At 33.6% G+C, this 25437-nt stretch overlaps 1 protein-coding gene across 7 annotated transcripts in view; it reads right to left on the reverse strand.

The window, feature by feature from the left end:
- The window catches only part of DGKB (diacylglycerol kinase beta), a 701584-nt gene that overhangs the window by 407487 nt on the left and 268660 nt on the right, over positions 1-25437 (reverse strand). For all 7 annotated transcript variants that reach the window (XM_038556980.1, XM_038556977.1, XM_038556978.1 and 4 more), the window contains 2 exons: positions 5758-5843; positions 2876-2965 (listed from right to left, as the gene is read on the reverse strand). In XM_038556980.1, coding sequence (XP_038412908.1) covers positions 2876-2965; positions 5758-5843 — 176 coding nt within the window. The remainder of the gene's footprint in view (positions 1-2875; positions 2966-5757; positions 5844-25437) is intronic.

Genomic DNA, 25437 nt, shown 5'->3' on the forward strand with positions numbered 1-25437 from the left:
TGAAATGCTTTCCATACTTCACTTTTTGCTTCAAATTCAATAAAATAAAATTCTTAACAAGACCACCAAGACCCTGCATTATTTGGCTCTTGATTGTCTCTCCAATCTCACACTAATCACTGTCTCCTCCACCCCCCCTCCATTCCAACCCACTGCCTCACAGATGATTCAAAAGATAATTCAAGAGTCATCAGCCTTGCTTCAGCCCTTTCAATTTCAGAAGCTATTTTCCTGCCTTATATTATAAATATAGCTTATATATTACCTCCTCAGAGTGGCCCTCAACTATGTAGCTGAATAGTTTCCCTCCATTATTTACTAAATATGTTTGAGACTTTCATAGCTTTTATCTAATTTTGTTATTGTATATTTTATTGTTCCTTGATTTATTGTCTGTGTACTCAATGAAAATATAATCTCCAAAAGGTAGGAACTTTTCATTTATTTTTTTTTTCACTCTAAATCCAGCACCTAAAACAGTATCAACATATGCAAGGCAAGCACAGGAGTTTATTATTAATATATAATTTGGCATATGCCACAATTCATATGTCATTGACTACTGATAATAATATATTTTAATTGTTTTATAAGGAAATCATGAGAAGATGCCTTGAATGGAACTTTTATGTCAATTTTGAGATTGAAGCCCTTTATGAGTTTGGAATTTAAATGAAATGAATAATTTTAATATCAAAAATATTTTTCAAAGAATATACAAGAAACCACATGTGTGATTCTCTTCCTTTTAATTAATATAGATATGTAAGCACTGGCATACAAGCATATATACAAGCATCTTATAAGCAATGTTTCTATGTATCTGTCTGTCTTTAGATTCTATGAGATTTAACTCCGTGTTTCAAGTTATTCTTTTACTAAATTATATTCTTTTTTAAAAGATTTTATTTAGGGGGATCCCTGGGTGGCTCAGAGGTTTAGTGCCTGCCTTTGGCCCGGGGCCTGATCCTGGAGTCCCGGAATCGAGTCCCACGTTGGGCTCCCAGCATGGAGCCTGCTTCTCCCTCCTCCTGTGTCTCTGCCTCGCTCTCTTTCTCTATGTCTATCATGAATAAATAAATAAATAAATCTTAAAAAAATAAATATTTTATTTATTTATTAATGAGAGACACACAGAGACAGAGAGGCAGAGACACAGGCAGAGGAAGAAGCAGGCTCCATGAAGGGAGCCTGACGTGGGACTTGATCCCAGGTCTCCAGGATCACGCCCTGGGCTGAAGGGGGCGCTAAACTGCTGAGCCACCTGGCTCTCCTACTAAATTATATTCTTAATGAAAATTATAAATATATCATTTATCAAGTTTGTAATTTAGGCCCCAATTCTGCCTGTCGTATACACATATACACATATACATAGAAATATACACAGCTTAAAGTTTACCAGTTGTCCAAATACTCATGGAAAAACTGTTTTCAAATTTTTGTTGTTGTTCTCAAATTTTTATTGTAAATCAGAGTTACTCATGGAGTTTGTTTAAAAAGAAAATCATCTGCCCAGTTCCCACCCCAGAGATTTCCATTCAGCATATTTGGGGTGAGGTCAGGCCACTGTATTTTTAACAAGCTCCCCAAGGGCTTCTCATTCACACTTAATAGACACTTTTTAAACTTCTCTAAGTAGAGACTTTTTAAACTCTAAGTTAAAGTTACTTAGTTTCATTTCTGACTTCTTTAGCAAAATCTGGTTTTCTTTTCTTTGGCATCTTCAAGTAGAGCCTATTAATGAAATTTCAAATTATTTTAAGACCTTTTGATATATTCCCCTCTTACCCTATTTCATCCACACTATTCTATTTTGAGTTCCTTGAGTATGTCAAGTCCCTTCCTACCTCTGGGCCTCTTACTTGAAATCGTTTCTGCCTATTAAGTCTAGTCTCAGTTCTGTATGGCTATTATTTTTCCATCTATTAGGATTCTCCCGATGTTATCTTGTCATTTCCTCATTTCCTCACTATATTGGTTATAGGTTATCTTGTTAGTAGGATGTCTCACAACTTACTTATGACTTATTTGCCACTAGAATCCAAGGCCTCTTTGAAGGTAGACCTTGTTTTGCATCCTTACTCTATATCCCAAGAACAGAACATACCAATTGATATAAAGTGGGTCTCAAAAAGTAAGTGTTCCTTAATGTATTTATTCCTGGACAAGTTATTCATTAGTCTTTCAATTTTTCCTTTGTTCATGATTTTGTTACACAACTCAGAGACTAAAAATCTTAAAATAATAAATAAATAAATAAATAAATAAATAAATAAATAAATAAATAAATAAATAAATAAATAAAAAATAAATAAAAATCTTAACAGGGCAGCCTGGGTGGCTCAGCGGTTTAGCGCCGCCTTTAGCCCAAGTCGTAATCCTGGAGTCCCAAGATAGAGTTCCACGTCAGACTCCCTGCATGGAGCCTGCTTCTCCCTCTGCCTGTGTCTCTGCCTCTCTCTCTCTGTGTGTGTCTCTCATGAATAAATAAATAAAATCTTTTAAAAATATCTGAACACTACTTAAGAGTCAGCCCATGTTTATCTCATTTCTTAAGCCAGAAACCCCAAACCAAAGAGGTTTAGAAGCTTGCCTTGCCCCATCAAGTCTATAATTAACATCAGAATAAAAGCCAGCACTCACACAGTCTAGCTCCTGGGCCACTATTTCTTTCTCTACCCTGGACGATTGTTCAAAATTATATACTGCATTTTTCAAAGCAATTATATTTGCTAAATTCACTTGGCAGTTGTCATGTATTAAAAATGATGGGTTTAGGATTATTTTTAAGGGGGGGATGCTGTCCACTGTATTTCTTTCTTTTTTTTTTTTTTTTTTTTTAGTATTTTCATTATTATGTTAGCTGTTTTACCTCCTCCCCATCGCAGGCATCTTGCTAGATCATTGCCGGTCCCAAGAGGCAGAATAGCAACTGGAGGATGCTTGACAACATTAGCCTTTTCTGTGGAATCAAAAATTAAAATAAAATAAAATTTTGATCACAGATGGAACAACAGTAAAAAAGACAGCTTGGCATAAAATGAAGGCATTCCACTAGGTACTTATAACCAGAAAATGTTACATTTTATAGCTATATAAAATTATAAACTAAGATTAATTCATATGTATTTGTTGCAATTTATAAAACACAAATAAATACCACAATACACAAAGCAAAAGGAAATTTCAAGACCCATGTCTGAAGAAAGACTTTTAAAATCTTAACTCAGTTAAAAATGGTGGTGGGTATGATTTAACATTATTGAAATCTCAGAGATGCAGGTATATGTGTCAGTCATATAATGTACTAGAGAGGCATTACCAAAGTGGAGGTGTGGGTTCCTATAAAAAGTTATTTTGCAACACCAACTCCAGATACATTTCACTTTAAGGAATAAAATATTTTGAAAAATCAAACTCTAAAAGCTAGTAAAATGCTAAAACAGTTTTATTTTGTTGTTCCTACCCATGGTGGATCAGAGTAAGCAACATAAGAACCGGGTAACTCTGAGATCATCAGGTTTTCTTTGAGATTAAGCTTTACACAACGTAATGCGTTGGGCTCAGAGCAGTAAAGATCTCTGCATCGAAATTCCACATAGTTTCTTTTTTTTTAAGATTTTATTTAGTTATTTGAGAGAGAGAGCATGAGCAGGGGGCAAGAGGAGCAGAGGGAGAGGGAGAAGCTGACTCTCCACTGAGCAGGAAGCTTGCCACACCAGGATCCATCTCAAGACCCCAGGATCATGATCTGAGCTGAAGGCAAATGCTTAACCCATTGAGTTACCCTGGCACTCCAAAATTCCACATGGTATGGAATTTATTTATTTATTTATTTATTTATTTATTTATTTATTTATTTATTTATTATGCACTTGAATGAGATGTGGAGCCTGACATGAGGCTAGATCTTACCACCCTGACATCATTACCTGAGCCAAAACCAAGAGTCCATGCTTAACCAACTGAGCCACTCAGGTGTTCCAACATAGTTTTGTTTAAACCATCATATGCCTTCAATGACTCTCACAAACATATATTACCTTTCTTCATTTTTTTTTCTATTTTCTCAGCATCTTAAAGTGATTATGTGTTTGTGTGGAAGAATGGGAAGGGAATTGATTATTTTGGGATGGATGTGTTATGGTGTAGTAGATAAGGCTTGGATTTGAGCTAAAATTAACTCATAATATCCTATTGTTTTCACTAAAATTCTCAAGTCCTGAGACTTTGTTGAAGCAACTAATTTCTGCAGTTCTCAAATTCTGTTTTTCTTCTTAAATATTGCATATTTACATCTTTTGTTGGAAGGCCAAGGAACACGATTTTCACTGTTTCTTAAAAAAAGGGGGGGGGGAATCCCTGGGTGGCTCAGCGGTTTAGCACCTGCCTTTGGCCCAGAGCATGATCCTGGAGACCCAGGATCAAGTCCCACATCAGGCTCCTCTTGCATGGAGCCTGCTTCTCTCTCTCTGCCTCTCTCTCTCTCTCTATCTCTCTGTGTGTGTGTGTGTCCCTCATGAATAAATAAATAAAATCTTTGAAAAAGAAAACAGACTAGAGTCATAAGATGCTCACCAAAAGCTCAGCATAGGATGCTGACAATATGCACTCACTTTTAATTGAGTACTTTTATGTGCATGAAAAGATAGAATATGTTCACCTGCATTTACTAAATATAAGTGTTTTAATTTATATAGATAGTAAAATCTTTTTTTGAACCAATTCTTTCCCTTTTCTGAAAAGGCCCATTTAAAAAAAAAAAAAGATTTATTAGAGAGAGAGGGAGAGAGAGAGAGAGAGCACCAGCATGAGAGGCAGAGACAGAGGGAGAGAGAATCTTAAGCAGACTCTGTACTGAGTGCAGAGCTCAACACAGGGCTTGACCCTGACATCATGACCTCAGCTGAAACCAAGAGTCGGATGCTCAGCCAACTGCCCCCTCAGGCACCCCTGAAATGGCCATTTTTAACAAAGAATTGGTCCAAAAAATGGATATTTGTTTGAGATATCTCCTAATGAAGGTCAATTAATGATCACTCTACTGATAGTAATCAGTTTTGACAACTGTCTCTGAAAAACCAGATAATTTTTCTCAATCATCAAGCTTTTGTGATACATGTCTACATTTTATCTTCAATCATATATCTTATAAAACTAAAGTTGTAAAAACTTAATCAGAAAAACAAGCTAGGTTAAGGGTAAATGGTGAGCTCTAATCCCAGTTCTATCAACTCACAGCTCTCAGATTCCACTCTAATTATTTAACTTTTCCACACCTTAACAGCTTCTTTCTAAAATGGGATTATCAACACTGTGTTACAGTGTTGTGAGAATTAAGATGAATGCGGTAAAAAAACCTTAGTACAATGGCTATGAAAATAAAATAAGTACATCTATTTGACACAAATTTTATCACAAATGCTAAGAATCTCTTTGGCTCCCTCCCCAGGGCACTTAAACAAATGGAATTTATAGAGCCTGATCTCAAAATAGCTCTGAGGGTTTATTAAATTCCATGAGAAATGGATTAAAAAAGAAGTATCTCTAGATACTTGCAAATTATTTTGTCAATTATAACTTTAAAATATAGAAAACATATTAAACCAGTAAATAATCTGCAACAACGCCAGATATCCCATTGCATCACTGTAGCATCCAAAGATATCAATGCACTCATAAAACAAATAAAACATACAGAATTTTAGGTTTCCACTTGCATCCCAGCCATGTTTAAGTATGTGTCTTCATTACCTATGCAGTCCAAAATCCACCCCACGGTTCCATCTCCACCACAGGCTAACACTCTGAAATCAGGAACATCACGGAAAAAGTTTAACCTGAAAAACAAGCACGTTTTAGCACATAATTGATATTTTAAAATTCGGATTTTTAAAGTTTTGTATTCTTAGCATTTTATCTAATAAAAGACATTTTTATATTACGGAAATTATAGGATAATCTCAATGATTTTATTGAAAAATATTAAATTCTTATCTAGAATACAATTCTAAAATTAAAGAATTTACATCTTGATTTAAACATATTTTAAATATATAATAATATATTTTATTTTTTATCAACTCTAAAGTTTAAAAAACAAAACTAATACAATATAATAATTTTTATTAAAATCTCTCACGTGATCAGCATTTCACATATAATGCAAAGTGACATATACTACAATATTTCATTTAATAATTTTTATTAAGCAAAAATTCTCTTTTGAATAATTGTGTAAGTATAACTATTATGCCAGCAAATATGTCTTTGAGAGTTTTCAACCTTTTCCATTACTGGAAAAAACTGATTACACCACTTCTGGGGTGTTTCAGTGTTTCCTTTGACTTAGAATTGGCAAATGAGAGCCAGCCTTTCCCTTGTGTTTTGACATGGCCCTCAGTGTTTTTACCTAGGAATACTCAAACCTAATTGCTAAGTGGGCTGTAATAAATGCCCATAGCTTCTGTTGCTACTGCAAACAGCGCTGTACTTATTAATGCAACCTACCTTAGGAGAAAGTTAAAAAGGCAGGTAATATAACCAGTTACACAATAGCACATGCCTATTTTCTTGCAATAAAAATTTAAAACAAAACAGAAACATGTGGCGTGTGTCTGTTCACCTCTCTTGCCCAAGGATAACCACTGGTCGTAATGTAATATGCAACCATCCAAGAAATGTTTCTATACATTTACATATGTGAATATATACATATGAATGTTATTATACACATATTTTTAACATGAATGTGATTATGCTATACATTTTGTTAATTTGTGTGCACTTTTTAATTTAAAAATATCTAAGAGGGATCCCTGAGTGGCTCAACGGTTTGGTGCCTGCCTTTGGCCCAGGGCGTGATCCTGGAGTCCCGGGATCGAGTCCCGCATCGGGGTCCCGGCGTGGAACCTGCTTCTCCCTCTGCCTGTGTCTCTGCCTCTCTCTCTCTCTCTGTGTCTATCATAAATAAATAAATAAATCTTAAAAAAAATAAAATAAAAATAAAAATGTCTAAGAGAGCTTTCTGTGTCAGCTCATATAGTGTTGCATCATCATTTATAAGTGAATGTATTACATAGGGTATAATTCTGTGATCAAATAAACCATTTCTCTTCAGGTACTTTTAAGCTATTTCTAGTATTTTACTGTTACAAAAAATAAGTATTGTAGTTAACACTATTCAAAGGACATTTATGGGAACATATACATATGTTTTGAAGGCTAATTTTCTAGAAGGGAAGTGTTCCTACTGTATCACCATGCTACTCTCTGAAGAGCTCCCACTATAAAAGATGTGTCAATTTCCTTCAACTCCAAAACACTACATGTAAACAGCTTTATGATATTTCTTCAACAATAATGAAAACTCAAATTATTGTAAAATCACACATTCTTGTTTGGCTAGTGGTTTAAGCTTATTTTTGTAGGTTTACAGGTGTGTGATCTCTTCTGTGAACTGCATCTTCAAACTCTTGCCCATCTTTTCCACTGAGTTGTCTTTTGTTATTACTATCTTATAAATTCTACATGTTATGAATGTTTTTCATTTAAATTAGCATTTTTAGAAAAACATCTTGTTAAAGTAATACAAACAATGCATAAATAGAAACATATAAAAATTAACTAAAACCTCACCACTTGATAATAGGAACCATGAGTATCTAGAATATCAAACTTCCATGTATTTCCCAAGGTTTTATATTGTGAATATTTACCTTCTGTTAGACATGCTACAATATTTTCTTTGAGACTATTTCCCATTTGTTTACCTATATTATGCATCATATAAGATGATACATAATTTAATTACCTATGTACCAATTGCCCACCCCCAGGGGAGAACATTCCCAATAACCTCTGTGCTCTTTCCCTATAGCAGCCTTCTTCCTCAACCACAAATGTGAGCACTATTTTCAATCTTCAGTTATCATGCGTATGCCATAGACAACACATTGTTCACTTTTTGCTTTTTCCACTTAGTATTGTTACTAAGACTCATTCATGTGATAGCTGAAGCTCTCTCCACATATAGTGAACTTATTTAATTTCTATTGCTAAATATCATTTATGTGAATGTACCTTTTTAAATCCATATCAATGGACATTTGGATTGGTTGGTTTACATTCTTACAAAATCTGCATTATTTGACATTCTTCCTTAGTGCTCATGAACAGTGGCTACTTTTAGAGGATGATATGTGCAACTTTTTGCTTCCCAAAGAAGTTCTACCAATGTATGCATTCATTAACAATACAGATATTTGGCTGAAGTCATTCTCTGTAACACTTTTAATGTCACACTTCTCAATTTCATGTGTTTCCTCTTTTGTGAAATGGCTGTTCATGGCTTTTGTTTCCTTTCTTTACTCCTTTTTCTCTTGCTGATTTGTAAAAACTTCTTTACTTGTTCTTAACTTTAATGCTTTTCTGCAAATATCTTCTACAAACTGAATTTTTTAACTTTAATTGACTTCTATTTCAATAAACAAAATTTGGTTTTAATGTATTCAAATGTATCAATCTTTTCATAAGTGGTTAGCACTTTGGCCTGTATTATGTAAGAATAAGTTTGCCTACTCAGAGGTCAGAAGATAACTCATATCTACTCTTTTTAAAATTTCAATTTTACTTTTGACAATTCTATGTGGTGGTGTGAGGTAAGGATACCTTTATTTGTTCCTTTCCCTTCCTACCTCCCTCCATTTCTCTCTTTCCTTTTCCTTCTTTCTTTTTTCCCTTCCTGCCTGCTTTCTTTCCTTGTGAATGCTATACACCAACATTTTCTTGTCTTTAATCCATCTTTTTATTTATTGGATAACTTCTACTTCCTACCATGCATCATAACTCAGATTTCCATATATGAGTACATTTCTTTTTGAACTGTTTAATTTTATTCATATTTTGTCCATCCCTTTGCCAGTCTCACATTCTTATAATTCTTTGAGTAGTTTTATAGTAAGTCATTATCTCACAGAGCATGAAGAATCTAAGCTATATTCCTTCTGTGATTTTCCAAATATATTTTAAAGCTAACCAGCCCACAAAAATAAAAATAAAAACCAATTATGATTTTGATCTATTAAGCCTATAGATCAATTTTGGTAGAAATAAAATCTGTATAATGTTAATTAGGTTTTCTCACCCATGAATATAGGATATTAATAATAATGGTACTATTACTGATCTTCAATATTTATAATTATTATTTCTAATTTTGTTGTCTAGAGCTCCAATATGTTGCTGAATTCGGATATTCATAGGTAATGTCCCTATCTTGTTTCTAAATTTAAATGGGATATTTCTATATTTTCTCCATTTAATATGATGTTTTTGTACAGATTTTCCTTTTCTTTTTTGACTGACACCTTTTTATGGTAGTAAAGTTTCCTTTTATTTCTGATACAGTAAGGATTTTTACTATGAATCTGTTAAAAAGGTTTCCACATCTTTTGAGATGTTGATATATTATATCTCATTTAAACAGTACTGTGGGAAAATATATTTACATATTTTTGTATTATTAAAGTAACCTTATGATACTTTTATATACCGAAATTGGACACTTGAAATTTTTATAGAGAACTGGACTTGGTTTGCTAATATTTTGTTTACATATTTTGAATCTATATTCATGAATCCAACAGCCTTACTATTTTTCTTCCTGATACCATCTCTAATTTTTTTGTCTAAATTAGTCTGTCTCATAAAGTGAGTTGCAGAATATGCCTTCATCGTACATTTTTGGAAGCATCTGTACAATTCTGGAAGTTCCTTAAAACTGGTAGCACTTGCATATAAACTATTCTATTTCTGGTGAGTCTTTGACTTCTTTCTTTTTTAAATAACAATTCAATTCCTTTAATGATTATTAAGCAAAATTTATATTTTGTAATTCTCTCTAACTCAGTTTTTGCCGGTTGCATATCCTATTAATTTGTCTATCCTAAGTTTCAAATATTGTCTTATTGAAGCCTAGAAAAGCTTTTCAAAATATGCTGGCAGCTGGAAAGTTTACCATAGAGCTAATTGTTTTTGGTGAAAGCCTAACCATCCATTTGACTCACCATTGTTCTTCTACTCCATGATGATGTTTCATCTGTTATTCATTCTTGTTTCTTTTAAAATTGTCATCATTGGTTCTTCAGCAGCATCCTACCCCCAAACATAAACCCCATGTGACTATCAGACCAGCTTACTCTCTGCAAATTGATTGCTAAATGGATTGAAAAATTGACCTCTCTATCTCAGCCTCGTAATGCACTCAATCCATCCTGTTTTCCCTAGAGATTCATTCTTTCTTTATTTCATTCATTCACTGAATTGTAGTCTTGGAAAATTATTTAATCATTGAGCCTTGGTTCTTTATCTTTAAGGAATACCTTAAAGATAATACCTTTTGCTGCTTTGGACTATTTTAAGAAATAATTTTTGTATGTAAATTAAATTGTACTATCCACAGATTATTACTAATTCAATTATTTTCCCTTCGTTAAAAGTAGCATATATGCTTTATAGGTCAGAGTGCCACTCCTCTATTTTCACCCCTCTTCCCTAGTGTTCTGGCAAAATAATCACAAAGAGAACTTCCTATCAAGCAAAGATAGATGGACACTGAGTTTTCCTACCCTCAATCTGAAAGTGTAGCCAGTGAACTACTGGGAGATCTGCTTATGGCATTGCATTAAGGACAGAAAATGCAGAGGAAAACAGGACTGATAGAGAACAAACAAATCCAAGGAACTTGGCAAGAACCAAAATGCAGGGTCCTGCAAGGGTACTAACTTTTTACTCTTAAGCTATAAAGACCAGCAGATGAGAGGCTCCCACTTCAAAGGACATCCTAACAATGAGAAAGATGAGGGAATAAGGAGTGTCTGGAAAGATGCCTATTTGTGGAAACTTTAGTACTCTGAACTATACTTTCACCTACCAATTTCAGAGGTTCATTTGCAAAATTAACATGTGTAAACATTTTGCAATGAAGTAATCATCCATGGCTCCAGATTTACTAGACTATTTCTATGGAAATTTATGAAATTAAAACTTAAAATGACTTATGAGGTAGATTAATAGTTTTTGAGTTACCAGTGTTGGTCATTAATGGTCTTCTGGAGCAATAACTATTTATCTACAATAGCTATATTTGAAAGAGATCTTATATTTATGTACAGGTTTCACAGCTCTGTGTCAGATGCTTTCCTATCACATTTGCTCAACAGCCACCCCCTACAGCACACCCTACAGTGAGTGGTGAGATTTTGAACCACTAAAAGCAAATCAAGGTATTTCATCTAAGATTTAGAAGTCCCCTTCCATTTCTAAAAAGTGAAGAGTTAAAACTAATATAGAGGGATGTCTGGGTGGCTCAGTGGTTGAGCATCTGCCTTGGGCTCAGGTCATGATCCCTGGGTCCTGGGATTGAGTCCCGCATCAGGCTCCCCACGGGACTGTCTCTGCTTTTCTCTCTGTGTCTCTCATGAATAAAAAAAATTAAAAAAAAGAAAACTAATATAGAAATTTTAGGAAGTTTTAATTAGTACCTAACAGTAGTATTTAAAAACTATTTATGGGGAATCCCTGGTTGACTCAGCGGTTTGGCGCCTGCCTTTGGCCCGGGGCGCGATCCTGGAGTCCTGGGATCGAGTCCTGCGTCAGGCTCCTGGTGTGGAGCCTGCTTCTCCCTCTGCCTGTGTCTCTGCCTCTCTCTCTCTCTCTCTCTCTCTCTGTGTCTATCAATGAATAAGTAAATAAATAAATCTTTAAAAAAACAACTATTTTTAAGAAGTTTTAAAACATTTTTAAAATGGGAAAACATTTTTAAAAAGAAGAAAGAAAACCTACAGTCTTGATTCCAGAATCTTAGAAAGTGTCTTATAACTAGATTTCTCAAATGATGATATGTGGGGATTCCTTCTTATTCTAATCTCATACTTTATCATCCAAAGAAAATGAATGATCCAGCCAGTCATTTATACATGATTGGGCAATATCAGAAATGAGAATGAACATATAAAAATAAATAAATTAACTATCAAACAATGTACATATTATAAAACTATTTTGTGATATTTAGAAGAAACCAGTATGAGACTCATAAATATTATTATCATAATAGCATAGAATGAATGTTCATTAATTGTACCTATTCATATTTGTTTGTATTAAAGAAATACAAGGTTGAAGGATTGAAAATGACTTTATTATACATCTTCAACTTTCCTTTTCCTCTTCTTTGTTTAGAAAAATATCATTTATATCTAGAGCTTCTCTTAAGAAAGATCTGCATTCTGACTTAAGCATTTTGAGCCAGAAACAAACATACTTAACTCTTATTACTCAGCTCAGTTCATATTGATACCTGAATGTACATAGTTACATATTACTCTACAGTTACAAGATTAAATGGCTTCACCATTGTCTCACTGAAATCAGGTTGAAATTTCTGGTTTGTGATGTTGTTATTGTTTTCAAAACCAAATTTAACCAATTATTCCTAATACCTTCCACCTTATTTCCTAATACCCAAACTGCATCTGTCACTGGATCACTGGTATCACTGGATAATATTATTGGTATCACTGGATACTATTATTGCGTCTGCAGTCAGATTTAAAAATCTATGCATGGAAAAAAAAAAATCTATGCATGGGGAATCCCTGGATGGCTCAGCGGCTTAGCGCCTGCCTTGGGCCCAGGGCGTGATCCTGGAAGCCCAGGATCGAGTCCCATGTCGGGCTCCCTGCATGGAGCCTGCTTCTCCCTCTGCCTGTGTCTCTGCCTCTCTCTGTCTCTCATGAATAAATAAATAAAATCTTTAAAAAAATAAAAAAATAAAAAATCTATGCATGAAGCCATTATGGCCTCCCAAATTTTCCTCCATACTATATATTACTAAATTAAGAGAATGTTTTATTTGATCTTTTCCTGTGGATCTTGATAATGCCAGCTTCAAAGTGATACTCAATTGTAATGTGCCTCCCCCAACATTTCAGCTTGCTTTCTTTCTTTTTCTCTTTCTTCTTTCTTTCTTTCTTTCTTTCTTTCTTTCTTTCTTTCTTTCTTTCTTTTTCTTTCTTTCTTCTTTCTTTCCTTTCTTTCTTTCTTTCTTTCTTCTTTCTTTCTTTCTTTCTTTCTTTCTTTCTTTCTTTCTTTCTTTCTTTCTTTCTTTTCTTTCTTTCTTTTTTTTCTTTCTTTCCTTCTTCTTTTTTAAGATTTTATTTATTTATTCATGGGAGATACAGAGAAAAAGAGAGGCAGAGACACAGGCAGAGGGAGAAGCAGGTTCCATGCAGGAAGCCCAATGTGGGACTCAATCCCAGGACTCCAGGATCACGCCCCTGGTGGAAAGAAAGCGCTAAACCATTGAGCCACCCAGGGATCCCCAACATTTCAGCTTAAAGTAAAACTAATTATAACAATGTCCTCTTCACTTGTGTCTTAGTTATTCTATTTTACTAATAAGTTGTAAAGGTTAGGCAAACTAAAAACTGCACCTGTTTTTAACAAATTTGGCTATTCTTTTGAGGATATTATATGAAAGATAAACTTACACTGTGTTAGGCAACGGGACATTTCATGTAGATAAGTTGGTCAGTCATAAAAAATATAATTTGGACTTGGGCAGTCCTGGTGGCTCAGCGGTTTAGTGCCACCTTAGGCCCAGGGTGTGATCCCGGAGACCCAGGATCAAGTCCCACGTCGGGCTCCCTGCATGGAGCCTGCTTCTCCCTCTGCCTGTGCCTCTCCCTCTCTGTGTCTCTCATGAATAAATAAATAGAAATCTTTATATATATATAATTTTGACTTATTCATATGAACTCAGTATGACTTAATGCTGTTACCACCACAGCCAGAAATAACTTCCAGAGTACTTGAGAAAATATATATTCCAGTGTACGATTAATAACTGAAACATTAATTTCATTATCTCTGGAAATATCAAAAACATATTTTATGTCTATGTGCATTTTTACAAGAGAAGGAGAGAGAAAGAGTAAGGGAGAAAGCCAGTGAGAAAAGTCAAAATGATAATAAGAGAAAGAAAATGAGAGAATATTTGTTCCTGGGAAACCTCTGTTATCTTATTAAATAGCTTTAATGTTCTTCTTGGCATAAAATCAGTTAGGAGAAATCAGGAAATAATAGGCTCCACAGTGTTCCTTCTTGATTAGTGTACATAATTCTTGGAAAATTAATGTGTTAAAAAATATCAAACTCTCTCAAATCATTTGTGAATTAATAAAGACAAAGTAATACTTAGCTAAAGCAGTCTAACCTATTATTGAAATGATTCATGATTTCATTTGTGTAGTAAAATGCTTTTATAAAGATGTTACTTTAAGATACAAATGTATGCTGGTATGTAGAAAGTAGCAACCCTTTCAGGATGTCTTAATATTAACATAAATTAATATTTAAGGACCAAGTAACCAAAGAACATAAAATACCTTTTTTTTAGACATTTTCTCTCATCTATACATGTTAAGAGTTTTTTTTTTTTTTTTTTTAAGATTTTATTTATTTTTTTGAGACAGAGAAAGAGAGAAAGAGAGCAGAAGCAGGGAGGAGGGTCAGAAAGAGGGAGTAGCAAGCTGCTTACCAAGCAAGGAGTGTGATCTGGGGCTCCATCCCAGGACCTGGGGATCAAGACCTGAGCTGAAGGCAGATGCTTAACCAACCGAGCCACCAAGGCACCCCAGAAGGGGGTTAATTTGACTCAATATTTACATAACCATATTTAGCACTACAAATATGCAATCAAGTTTGTGACCATATACATGTGTCTTCATCCCTTAAAGTTCTAAAGTATATGTATAGAGTTTGGATACCAACATATATGTATATACATGAAAATGCAATTTAGATATTTCTCCAAAATCCATAAATTATATGACTACATAAGTAAAAAGATTTAAAATTCTGAAGTGAAGAATGAAAAGAAATATATGATAAAGAGTTTTAATTAAACTAGAAGCCACACATACTTCCTGATCATTCAAACAAGAATTCATTCTTAATATTTACATTCGGAAAATACAAAGACATCATCTGGCCAATGGACACTATCTAAAATTAACTCCTAAAATGTAATAGCAAAGTGATTAGGTTGCTTAGTTCTTTTTGGCACATGTACGCAAATCTATTTTGTCATCCTAATGATTTTATTGTTAGTAATTAGAATGAGTTTTTATTTTATATTAGACAGATCATTCCACCAAGTTAATTTCATAGTGTGAAGCTTTGTGAATTAGTAAATAGATATGAACTTCTATAGAGAAAAAAAATACTTTCACAGGGATCAAATATAACATAATACCTATAAATGCCTAAGAAATAGCATTACATTTAATATTTATATACTTAGAAAAGTAACTTTATAAATGATATAGCACCCACATCAGTTCATTTATTTAATATGCATTTATTAACTATAACCTTTTACCAGAAACTGGGCTAAATTCAGAGATTGAGAAGTAAGAATAGAGTCCTTGCCTTCAATATCTCAATGGTTAAATTGAGAAAGCAAACAAAATAACACACAGTTCATGTCACAACAGAATGTTCTTTGGAAGCAGTTGATGCAGATTAAATAAAGAATATATCAAGATTGGCTTAATAAAGGTGGAGACAGACACCTGAGTTGAATTGTGAAACTGTAGTAAGTTCATCCTCTGATGAACTGGAACGTGAGGAAAAGGAGGAAGTGAATGAAGGTTTAATATATAAGAAAACAGGTGAATATAGAAAACCAGGAAAGTGATTAGATGAGGAATTCTGGACAGTGTGAAATAATGCATTTTGTCAGGAGAAAGGGGAAGGTGAATGATCTTTCCCTTCATTATATTATGAGCTATAAATTAGTGAATAAGTTTGGGAAAGGGCAAAAAAAATCAGTTTCATATTAGACATATAAAATTTTAGACACCTATGGGACATTATTAATCTGGAAATGTTGCTTCATAGTTAAATAAATCTATATGCAGCTGCAGAGAGAAATCTGAGATGGAAGGCAATATTCAGAAGCAATCCAAATGTATTTGATGATCAAAATCAGGAAAGGAAGTAAGAAGGAACAGAACAGAAGTTAAAATGGTCATGATGGAATGCAGCAAGAGATTTGTTCTTTTATGGGATTAAAATCTTGAGCAAATTATTTAAACTGTCTAATCATGAACTTCCTCATCTGCAAATGGAGAAAATGCCTAACTCATAAGGTTGCTATAATTTGGCTAACACTTGACCTATGCCCTACAAATCTCTATTATTTTATTATTATATAATTAAGGAAGTGTGTGTGCAGGAAATAGAGTTCTGGGTATGACATTCTAGGAAAATATGACCTTTGAGGGAATTTACCAAGAAGGATGTGTCCAATTATATAAGAAGAAACAACTCTAGAGATAGGAAACAATTATTTCCTAATATCCAAGGGAGAAGAAGGTGGTTGGGTGGCTCAGTCAGTGGAGCATCTGACTCTTGATTTGACTCAGGTCATGATCTCATGATCAGTCATGAAATGAATACCTCAGTTAAGCTCTGCACTCTGCAAGGAGTCTATTTGAGATTCTTTCCCTCTGCTCCTCCCCCTGTTCTCACTCTGTCTCTCTAAAGATAAATAAATAAAACTTATAAAAATAATTTCCAAGGGAGAAGAGACTTTCAAGAAATATAAAAATAAACAGGACTTTAATTATCACACAGAGGTTTACTACTGGCAATAGCAATCTCAATGGAGAGTAGAGTCAAAATCCCAACTACACTGAAGAGGAAATGAAAAATGGAAAAATACCTCATTTTATTAAAAAATTAGTTGTGAAGAAAACAAATGAATGGGAAGGTAAGTAGATTTACATTTGCACAAAAATTCTTCAAATTAAATATAGCAGCTTCATCAGTTTTATATGTTGCTCATTTTTTTGCAACATTGCAATAACCTAGGAATCATTTCCTTTGGCCTTAAATCTATCCATTCCTATTGTAATTTATAATAACATTTTATTCATTGCATGTTTTTGTAAACTAAATCAAATCACTTTAATACAGAGTGGGTTTATATTAAGAGGACTTACATAGGGGCACTTGGGTGGCACAGATGGTTAATCATCTGACTCCATTTCAGCTCAGATCCTGATCTCAGGGTTGTGAGACCTAGCCTCAAGTAGGGATTCCACACCCTGCATGGAATTTGCTTGAGGTTCTCTCCCTCTCCCTCCACTCAAGCTCTTTTTCTCTCTCTCTCAAATAAATAAATAAAATATTTTTAAAAGGGGCTTACAAAAAAAAAGGGGGTTACATAGTTAAGGTAAAAATGCAGTTGAAGAGAACTGCTCAAGATGTAATAGCAAAGGGGTAGGATAATGAATGAAGCGTCAAAGAAGCAAGAGGAGCAGGGATCCAGAGAAAAGTTGAATACACTTTATTTAGTATAGATGCCACATCTGATTATAAAAAGAGGGGAGGGAATCAAGATAGATATGACTATTGGGGGGTTCATAATGGTAGGAATAATAAACATAACTTGAAGTAATTTGCTTTTCATGATCTCTCATTCATAATTAGGAGCAAAGAAGAATAATGGTTTTGTGGGATGTGATATTTATAAAATTTGATGCCCTCTTTGAAAAAAATATGTAAAAATCAGGTTTTATAAATTATACATAAATGTGTATGCATATTTATTTAGACTAAGAAAAGAAAATAGATTAAGAAGCAGACAGACACTACATCATAAGGTTGAAAACTGCCTGATAGACTTAAAAGTTTTTAATATCTGATTGGCATTTTCGTATGACAATAATTTTGAATAGTATGTTTTATGAAGAGATGACAAGATGAAATTAAATTGTAGATTTCTATAGGCTGATTACCTCTATGTTAAATTATTTTAAACCTTCACCCTTCTTTAGTGATAGAGTTTTAAATGAAAGTAAAGTTTATAACCTGAAAAAGATTTTCTGTAGTAGTATTATCCAGACTTTAAGGACTTCATTACTTAAATGACCTGATATTTGAGTTTTACCTATTTTTTCTAGAAGGCTCATTAGAGATTATAGAATCAGTAGCAGAATAACGAGTTATTTGTGTGTGTTTGTGTGTATTTTCATGTGCATATATGCATACACACAGAGTTTGACAATTAAGGCCTATATTTTAATTAATAAAATATAAAAATTCCTTTGGATGCAATTATGATTTATGTGTATACCAGAATCAACTCAGAGCATATGGTTTTATCTACTATTTTTTCCTTTAGTCAAAACCATATTATTGCCATGATTATTTGCTTCAAACAAAATCTGTATTCAAATTATCACCACAAGAGCAAGTAAAATCATTAGTGCTTTACCTTTTTATGGATTATCTGTTTAAAGCATTCTGATTACTCTGATATAAAAATGGCATTGCTTAATCTTTTTAAAGTTCTTTAGCCAATGAAGGTAAAATATTAACAGTTAATCACTTCACTTATAACACACATAAGAAAACTTGGAATTGAACACGAACACTAACTTAGAACATTTGATCTAAATAAAAAGTCATGCTTCAAAGAGTGATATGCAAAGAGATTTTCTGCAGTTTAAATGGTTGCTTTGATCAGATACTTAGCTATTAATTTTGAAGTAGATCCTGATGTTTCCACAGCATATTTGTGCTTATTAGTTTCAATAAGGTCAATGATATCACTAGAGCTCCCTATTTTTGGTGCTACATGTTGATAAGAACTCCATAAAATCATGTATTCATCATCAATTAATTCTAATTAAATAGAAACTAAGAACGGAATTTTTCATTTAATATGCATTTTTATTTTTTGCCTAATTTTTGCTGAAAAGTTTTACTGCAACACAAAAGTGTTATAAAACACAAGTATTTATAGATTTAAACTACATGTCTAGTTTTTTAAAAACACCGAATAAGAATATTCAAAGTAGGGGGATCCCTGGGTGGCTCAGCGGTTTGGCGCCTTGCCTTTGGTCCAGGGCGTGATCCTGGAGTCCAAGGATGAAGTCCCGTGTCGGGCTCCCTGCATGGAGCCAGCTTCTCATCTATCTGTGTCTCTGCTTCTTGCTCTCTATCTGTCTCTCATGAATAAATAAATAAAGTCTTTTTAAAAAAAGAATATTCAAAGTATTCATTAAAAATTATTGGGAGGACTGCTCATCTTCTTTTCCTCACATTTATTTAACATACATCTAATGTATGATTTCCCCCCAATCTCCATGGACGTTGCTGATTGGTATGTTTGTTCTCCTGTGCATTTCACAAGGAGATGAGAGTCAGTGGCCAAGGCATAATGGGCTGCTATACCAGTTAGCCATTAGGAGTTTTAATGCATATTTAATGTTTTCTTTCAACTCACTATATACTGTACTTCAGAAGAAACTGTTGCTTGTCTTTGTGTGTGGGAATGGTTGGGAAAAGACAGTTAAATTTTCTGATAATGTTTCAGATCTAATGATTATATGTTAAAGTGAGAACACCATTCATTGAACAGATGTGTCTTAACATCCTACTAGAGGGTAACATAGCAGAGACTGGATATACACACTGGAGAGATCCGAAACCCATCATCATCAGAACTTATTATAATGCACCCATTAATAACAATACCTAAATTAAAAATACAAAATTCCTAGCTAAATACTAAACTGGTATAGATGCCAGAAAGTCAAGAAGAGACCAGAAGACTCAAGGAATAAATGTGATTCTTATACTCATGGGAATCATAAAACTCTATGTGATTGGGCCCCTCAGTACCATTTTCATATGCTACTTCTAACCATTCTGCTTCAGCCACCTGGCCATCTTGCTAATGTCCCCCAATCATGTCAAATATTGTCCTGTCATGATGCTTAATTTCTGTTCCTCTCTCTGCCTCAAATGCTCTTCTATGAGATGGCCAAATGGTGTGCTCACTAATCCTTCATGTCTATACTCAGGAAGTTCTTCCCTACTCAGCCTATATAGAAAAACAACAGAGCATTCACTACCAATGTATATTCTATTTACCTTCTCCACTGACATAATGTATCTTTTATTAGTTTAATCTGTCTTCAGAACTGAAAACATAAGGCCATGTGAGCAGAAAATGTTACCGGTTTTGTTCAAAGTGGACTGAAGTTCTAAAATTTATCCCTAACATCTGTTAGCCATTTAATAAATATATGCTTAATCAATTTATGTTACTATTATGGTGGTTATTATTAAGCTATCATTTACTTATACTTAGTTGTTGCATTGTTATTCTATTTGTTTGTAAATTAAAATGTCCACTTTTATTCTTTTTAATTAATTTAATTTAATTTAATTAATTTTAATTAGGAGTAAGCTACATGATCATCATTCCTAAACGATTCTGAGGTAATCATCTACTATGAGTTTTCTTATATTCATTCATTAGTAAGGACATGTCCTTTAACTGCCTGGGGCAGATGGAAAGATGTGCCAGGGAAAGATGCTGGGCAAGCTTAGCAAACGGTGAATATTCAAATAAAATAGTTTTATTTATTAGAAACTTGACTTTTGTAGAATATAATAAGAAACAGGTGAAATCATATAGACAAATGAATTGGTTATTTCTAGCAGCCAATTCAGGTGAAATTATTCTTTTCAGAGTGTTCAGGGAATTTAGGTAAGTAATAATCTCTAAATAATAACAGAGATGTCTAGTCTAACTGCTATTTGGCTAGCTACTATTGCTTTATTTGTGAGATGAATAAAAAAATTCCAGATTTTTCAACATCTTTAAAGTCATAATGAGTTGTAATTATGACTTCTACAGGAAAGTTCTTCTACAGGGTAGGCGATTATGTGACTTTGTTGATTATAGCAACATGTTAATGTTTTTGTGTCATTTACTAACCTATAAATCTTTAATATAAAAACAAAAAATGATTTTCTAATTCAATTGCTCTAGTGATAAAAACAGAATTATGGTCATCCATTTAGTTGCATTTGGGTAGCTCAGTCAGTTAAGCATCCAACTCTTGATTTCAGCTCAGAGCATGATCTCAGTGGGGAGTCTACTGTAGATTTTCTCTATCTCCCTTGACCATTCCCCCTTAAAAAATAAATAAATCTTTAAAAAAACCCACAGAATTATGCTTACACATTTCATTGAGGGGTTGTGGCTCACAAAATTATCATAAAATATGATTAATCATAAGGATTGAAAGGGTGAGCTGACTGCTTTATTTTTACATTACCAACAATTTTTACAACTAACATTTTTTTTCTGGAAATTTCCAGTAAAGCTATATTGAATTTTGATAAACTTTTTCTAAGTCTTCTGAGGATTTTTTTTTAGCTCTCTGACATAACAATATTCCATAACAGGAGACATTATGTAGGAGGTCATAAGTTCTGATTCAAGATGGCTTTTATTTACATAAAATATGGTAGAAACTTTGTTATATAAAATAATAAATTAAGAAAGTAATAAAATCTGTGAAATCTGTTATATCTTTCCTAAGTTACACATTTATCATAATAGAACATATTAAAAGATTTCCCTATGCAAATATATATGATACTTAGAATATGTGAATTTAAAGGCTGTTAAATTTTATTTTTAATATTATATATGTTTTGCACTTAGTTCAGTTAGATGAAACCAAAGATTTCTATAAAGCACCTTTCATGAAAAATTCATTATACCTAATTATGCTACCAATATGGAAAATAATTTACATGATTTGAAAAGATTTATTTTACATTTTGTTTCAGTTCAATAAATACCTGATATTTTTTCTGAATATTTTAGGGATGATATGAGAATAAAATAAACCATGTGTATTTTCACAAAGCATCAAGTTAGAAATGAAAAAGCTATCTCACAAGTACACAAAAACTTGATATTGACTTTTCATAGGCCACATTAGCATACCCAGTTGTAACAGCTAGATATGTGCATGTTTACTTTAATGTTCTGAAAGAAAAAAAAATACATTGTTCTCTAACCAGAAAACAATGCATATTTTATATTTCATCTTTTCCAAAAAGCTTATACCTCCAAATAATTTATTCAGTTAGATCACAATATGCATTATCAGGAAGAAACCAATTTTATGACATAGATATTAGTTTTAGAGATCACAAAAGAGAATAGAATCAGAGAGAATCTATTTAAGGAGATACAATGGAAGCAAACAAACTAGCCATTTCTGCCTTGAAAACAAAGACAAAAAGAGAAATGCTCAGAGAATATGGTATTTACTAAATAATTCACACTAAGGATTAGCATAGTTTCAATACACTAAGAAAAGTTTCTACTCTATAAACAAAGTGTCAGAAAAGAAATAAATAAATAAAGATAGGATAAGAGAAGACATGCATACAAAAAGATTAAAAATTTGGTGTCCTAAAAAGGAAAAATGGGAAAAAAAGGATATTAAAATAAGGAATAATTGCAGGCTCATGTTGGCAGATAAAACACATATATTTTTAAAGTACACCTATTGTAGCAGTGAGAAAGTAATATACCAGAAACAAATATGAAACTAAATCACAATGAATATTACAGTAGTAGAGACCTTACAGAATGGAACAGTTTCCAAAGCAAAACACTAAAAGGGAACCACTACAAAAGTAGCTCTATCAACAAAGCTTAATTAGAGTTAGCACAGCCAGAAATAGGTATGGCAAGAGTCATGACAAGCAAGCAGGTCAGCCATGGGACTAAGTGGAGGCTTAGAGCATAGCCTCGCTACAGTCCCCATTAAAAGCCACCTGTGGCATTCGCCTCCAAGATAACAAGGAACAGCTTTCCATAGAAGCACAGGTCTACCACTTGTGACACAGTGCAATAGTATCAGAAACAGGGCATTCACATAGTGATCCAACTGAAACTAGAAATTCAGTGCGATTCCATTCAAACTCATTTTTTTTTTTTGAAACTTGAGACATGAACAAACAAGGGAGGATACATGTCATTAAATCACTAGAATCAACAAACAGATCAACAAAGCAAAGGGTAGCAATACTCTAGCATATATATTATTTATTCATATATGAAATATGTCAATTCAGTGGAGAAACTGTGAACTAATGAATAGCTTTTGTTGGGACAATTACATTTTTTTAATTATTTTTTTAAAGAGAGCAGGTGAGGGACAGATGGTGGGAGGAGAGAGAATCTTAAGCAGGGCTCCACATCCAGCATGAAATCCAACATGGGCTCAATCTCACAACCCTGAGATCATGTGACCTGAGTTGAAATCAAGTCAGACACGAAATGAACTGAGCCACACAGGTGCCCTGGACAATTACATTTAAATGTAAGGGGGAAACTGTGCTCCATCTCTACTTAATCTGTATCTTTCAGTGAATTTCTAAGAGAAAATGTAATCTTTAAAGATGAAACATCAGAAATTTAAAACAAAATATAAAAGTAACAAAAGATATACAGGAACATTTCATAATCTTGGCTTGAGGAAAGATTTTCCTAAAACATATAAAATAGAGAAATCATCTTTCATAAAATTAGTAATTGAAAATTTTCAATGTTTATGTGGATAAAAAAGAAGAAAATATATACATTTAAGGTATACAGAACAAACTAGAAGAAAACATTTGCAAGGTATAGAAAATGATGGTGTTAATATTTATGAAATGAGATCCATAAATGAACATTAAGAAGGACAAATAAAAGGAAAATGGGCAAATAAAAGAGCATATGCTTTACATAAGAAATATAAAAGTTTAGTATAAGAAAAAAAATACTTGTTTGGAGCATCTGTACTTTCGGCCTTATTTGATTATGGGAAAACAGTGCTGAGAACGTTCTTGATAGATCTATTAAACAAGTAAACCTACTGTATTGACCCAAATAATAGGGTAAGCATACGGCCAAAGTGAGGACAATGAGACAGTTTTTCTCTGAAATTTGAATATGAACTTTGATCTAAGAGATAATTATGAGTTGCTGATTCATCCATATGTGACAACCTGTAAAAATGGTAGTGCAAAAGACTGACGATTTCCAAGAATTTACAATGATTAGTAGAAATGTTATTGGGAAGTTACCATATTTGTACCATATCAATATGGCCTATAATACCTTAATATCTATTATATCTATTATATGCAATCAACCTATTTATTCTGTAATTCTCCATGCTGACTGGATAGAATCACCTGGGGAGGTTTTAAGATATTCAAATGCTTAGTACCACCCCTCAGATATTCAGAATCTGCCTATATTCTGCACCACTGCTTCAACCCATACCTATGTCCTCACAGAGATTTTTTTTTATTCTCACTCCTTAAGGAAAAAAAAAATGGTTTACCATTGCCCCTCTATGACATACGAGAAGTAGCAGACTGCTGTGCCAGCACAGCTATACTGGGAGTATATAGGGAGGACAGGAAAGAAGACCAATTGACCAGGGGGCAGGATTTTAACCAGTAAAACTTGTTGTCTACTTGATGTTCAGAGTTTATGAAATACACCAATGCAACAGTACTGGCTAATAATATAGCTTATACTTTGAGGGACTCGGAAAGAACAAGAATGGATAATTAGTGCTAAAAGAAAAGCTTATATAAGCGAACTGCTCAGGATGAACCCATAGTTGGGACTATAAATGACCCAAAGGAATCCCCATCAGCATTTTTTCTTAGTTACTCCTAGTGAGCATGCAAAAAAAAAAAAAAAAAAAAAGGCTCTAGTTCATATTGGTAGGAAGAGAGGCTATGGGGGATGCTTGGGTGGCTCAGTGGTTGAGGATCTGCCTTTGGCCAAGGGCTTGATCCTGGAGTCCCAGGATCAAGTCCCTCATCGGGCTCCCTGCAAGGAGCCTGCTTCTCCCTCTACCTCTCTCTGTGTGTCTCCTATGAATAAATAAATAAAATCTAAAACAAATAAAGTTATTTTAAAAAAGAGAGAGGCTATGGAAGAAATAACACTAATTTATTTTCAACAAGAAGGGTAGTTACTGACTCTGGAGTGCTCAGTTGTCATCAAAGAAACCAATAAGTAAACTCCAATATGTTGATTTACTTTAGGGACTCAGCCAACTATTTAGGGACAGTCTAAATAACCTGATCCTTTTCATAACGCAACTGAAGCCTTTTGTCTCACTGCACTAGACATTTATTCTAGTAATTGGATTTACTTTTCCTTCCCATTATATCTTGTCAATGTCATAGCAATTGATTTATTGAATGATTTAGACACTATCATAATGTCTCACACTGTTGTCTCCTTTCAAAAAGTTTCTTTCACTGAGAAGGAAGAAAGACAGTGGGTCGATCCTCCCAAGACTTAAAAGTCTTCTCTTGTGTTTTATCAGGCAGAGGCAGTTAGTCAGTATAACTGAAATAGCCTACTAAGGATTCAGTCACTGAATCAGTGGTAATACTTAAATGGTGTTCTACAAGCCACGTAGCATGTGCTCTAAACTATATGATGCTGCTTACTCGTGTCAGGAA

Source organism: Canis lupus, chromosome 14 (assembly GCF_011100685.1).
Source record: "Canis lupus familiaris isolate Mischka breed German Shepherd chromosome 14, alternate assembly UU_Cfam_GSD_1.0, whole genome shotgun sequence".
Classification (NCBI taxonomy): Eukaryota; Metazoa; Chordata; class Mammalia; order Carnivora; family Canidae; genus Canis; species Canis lupus.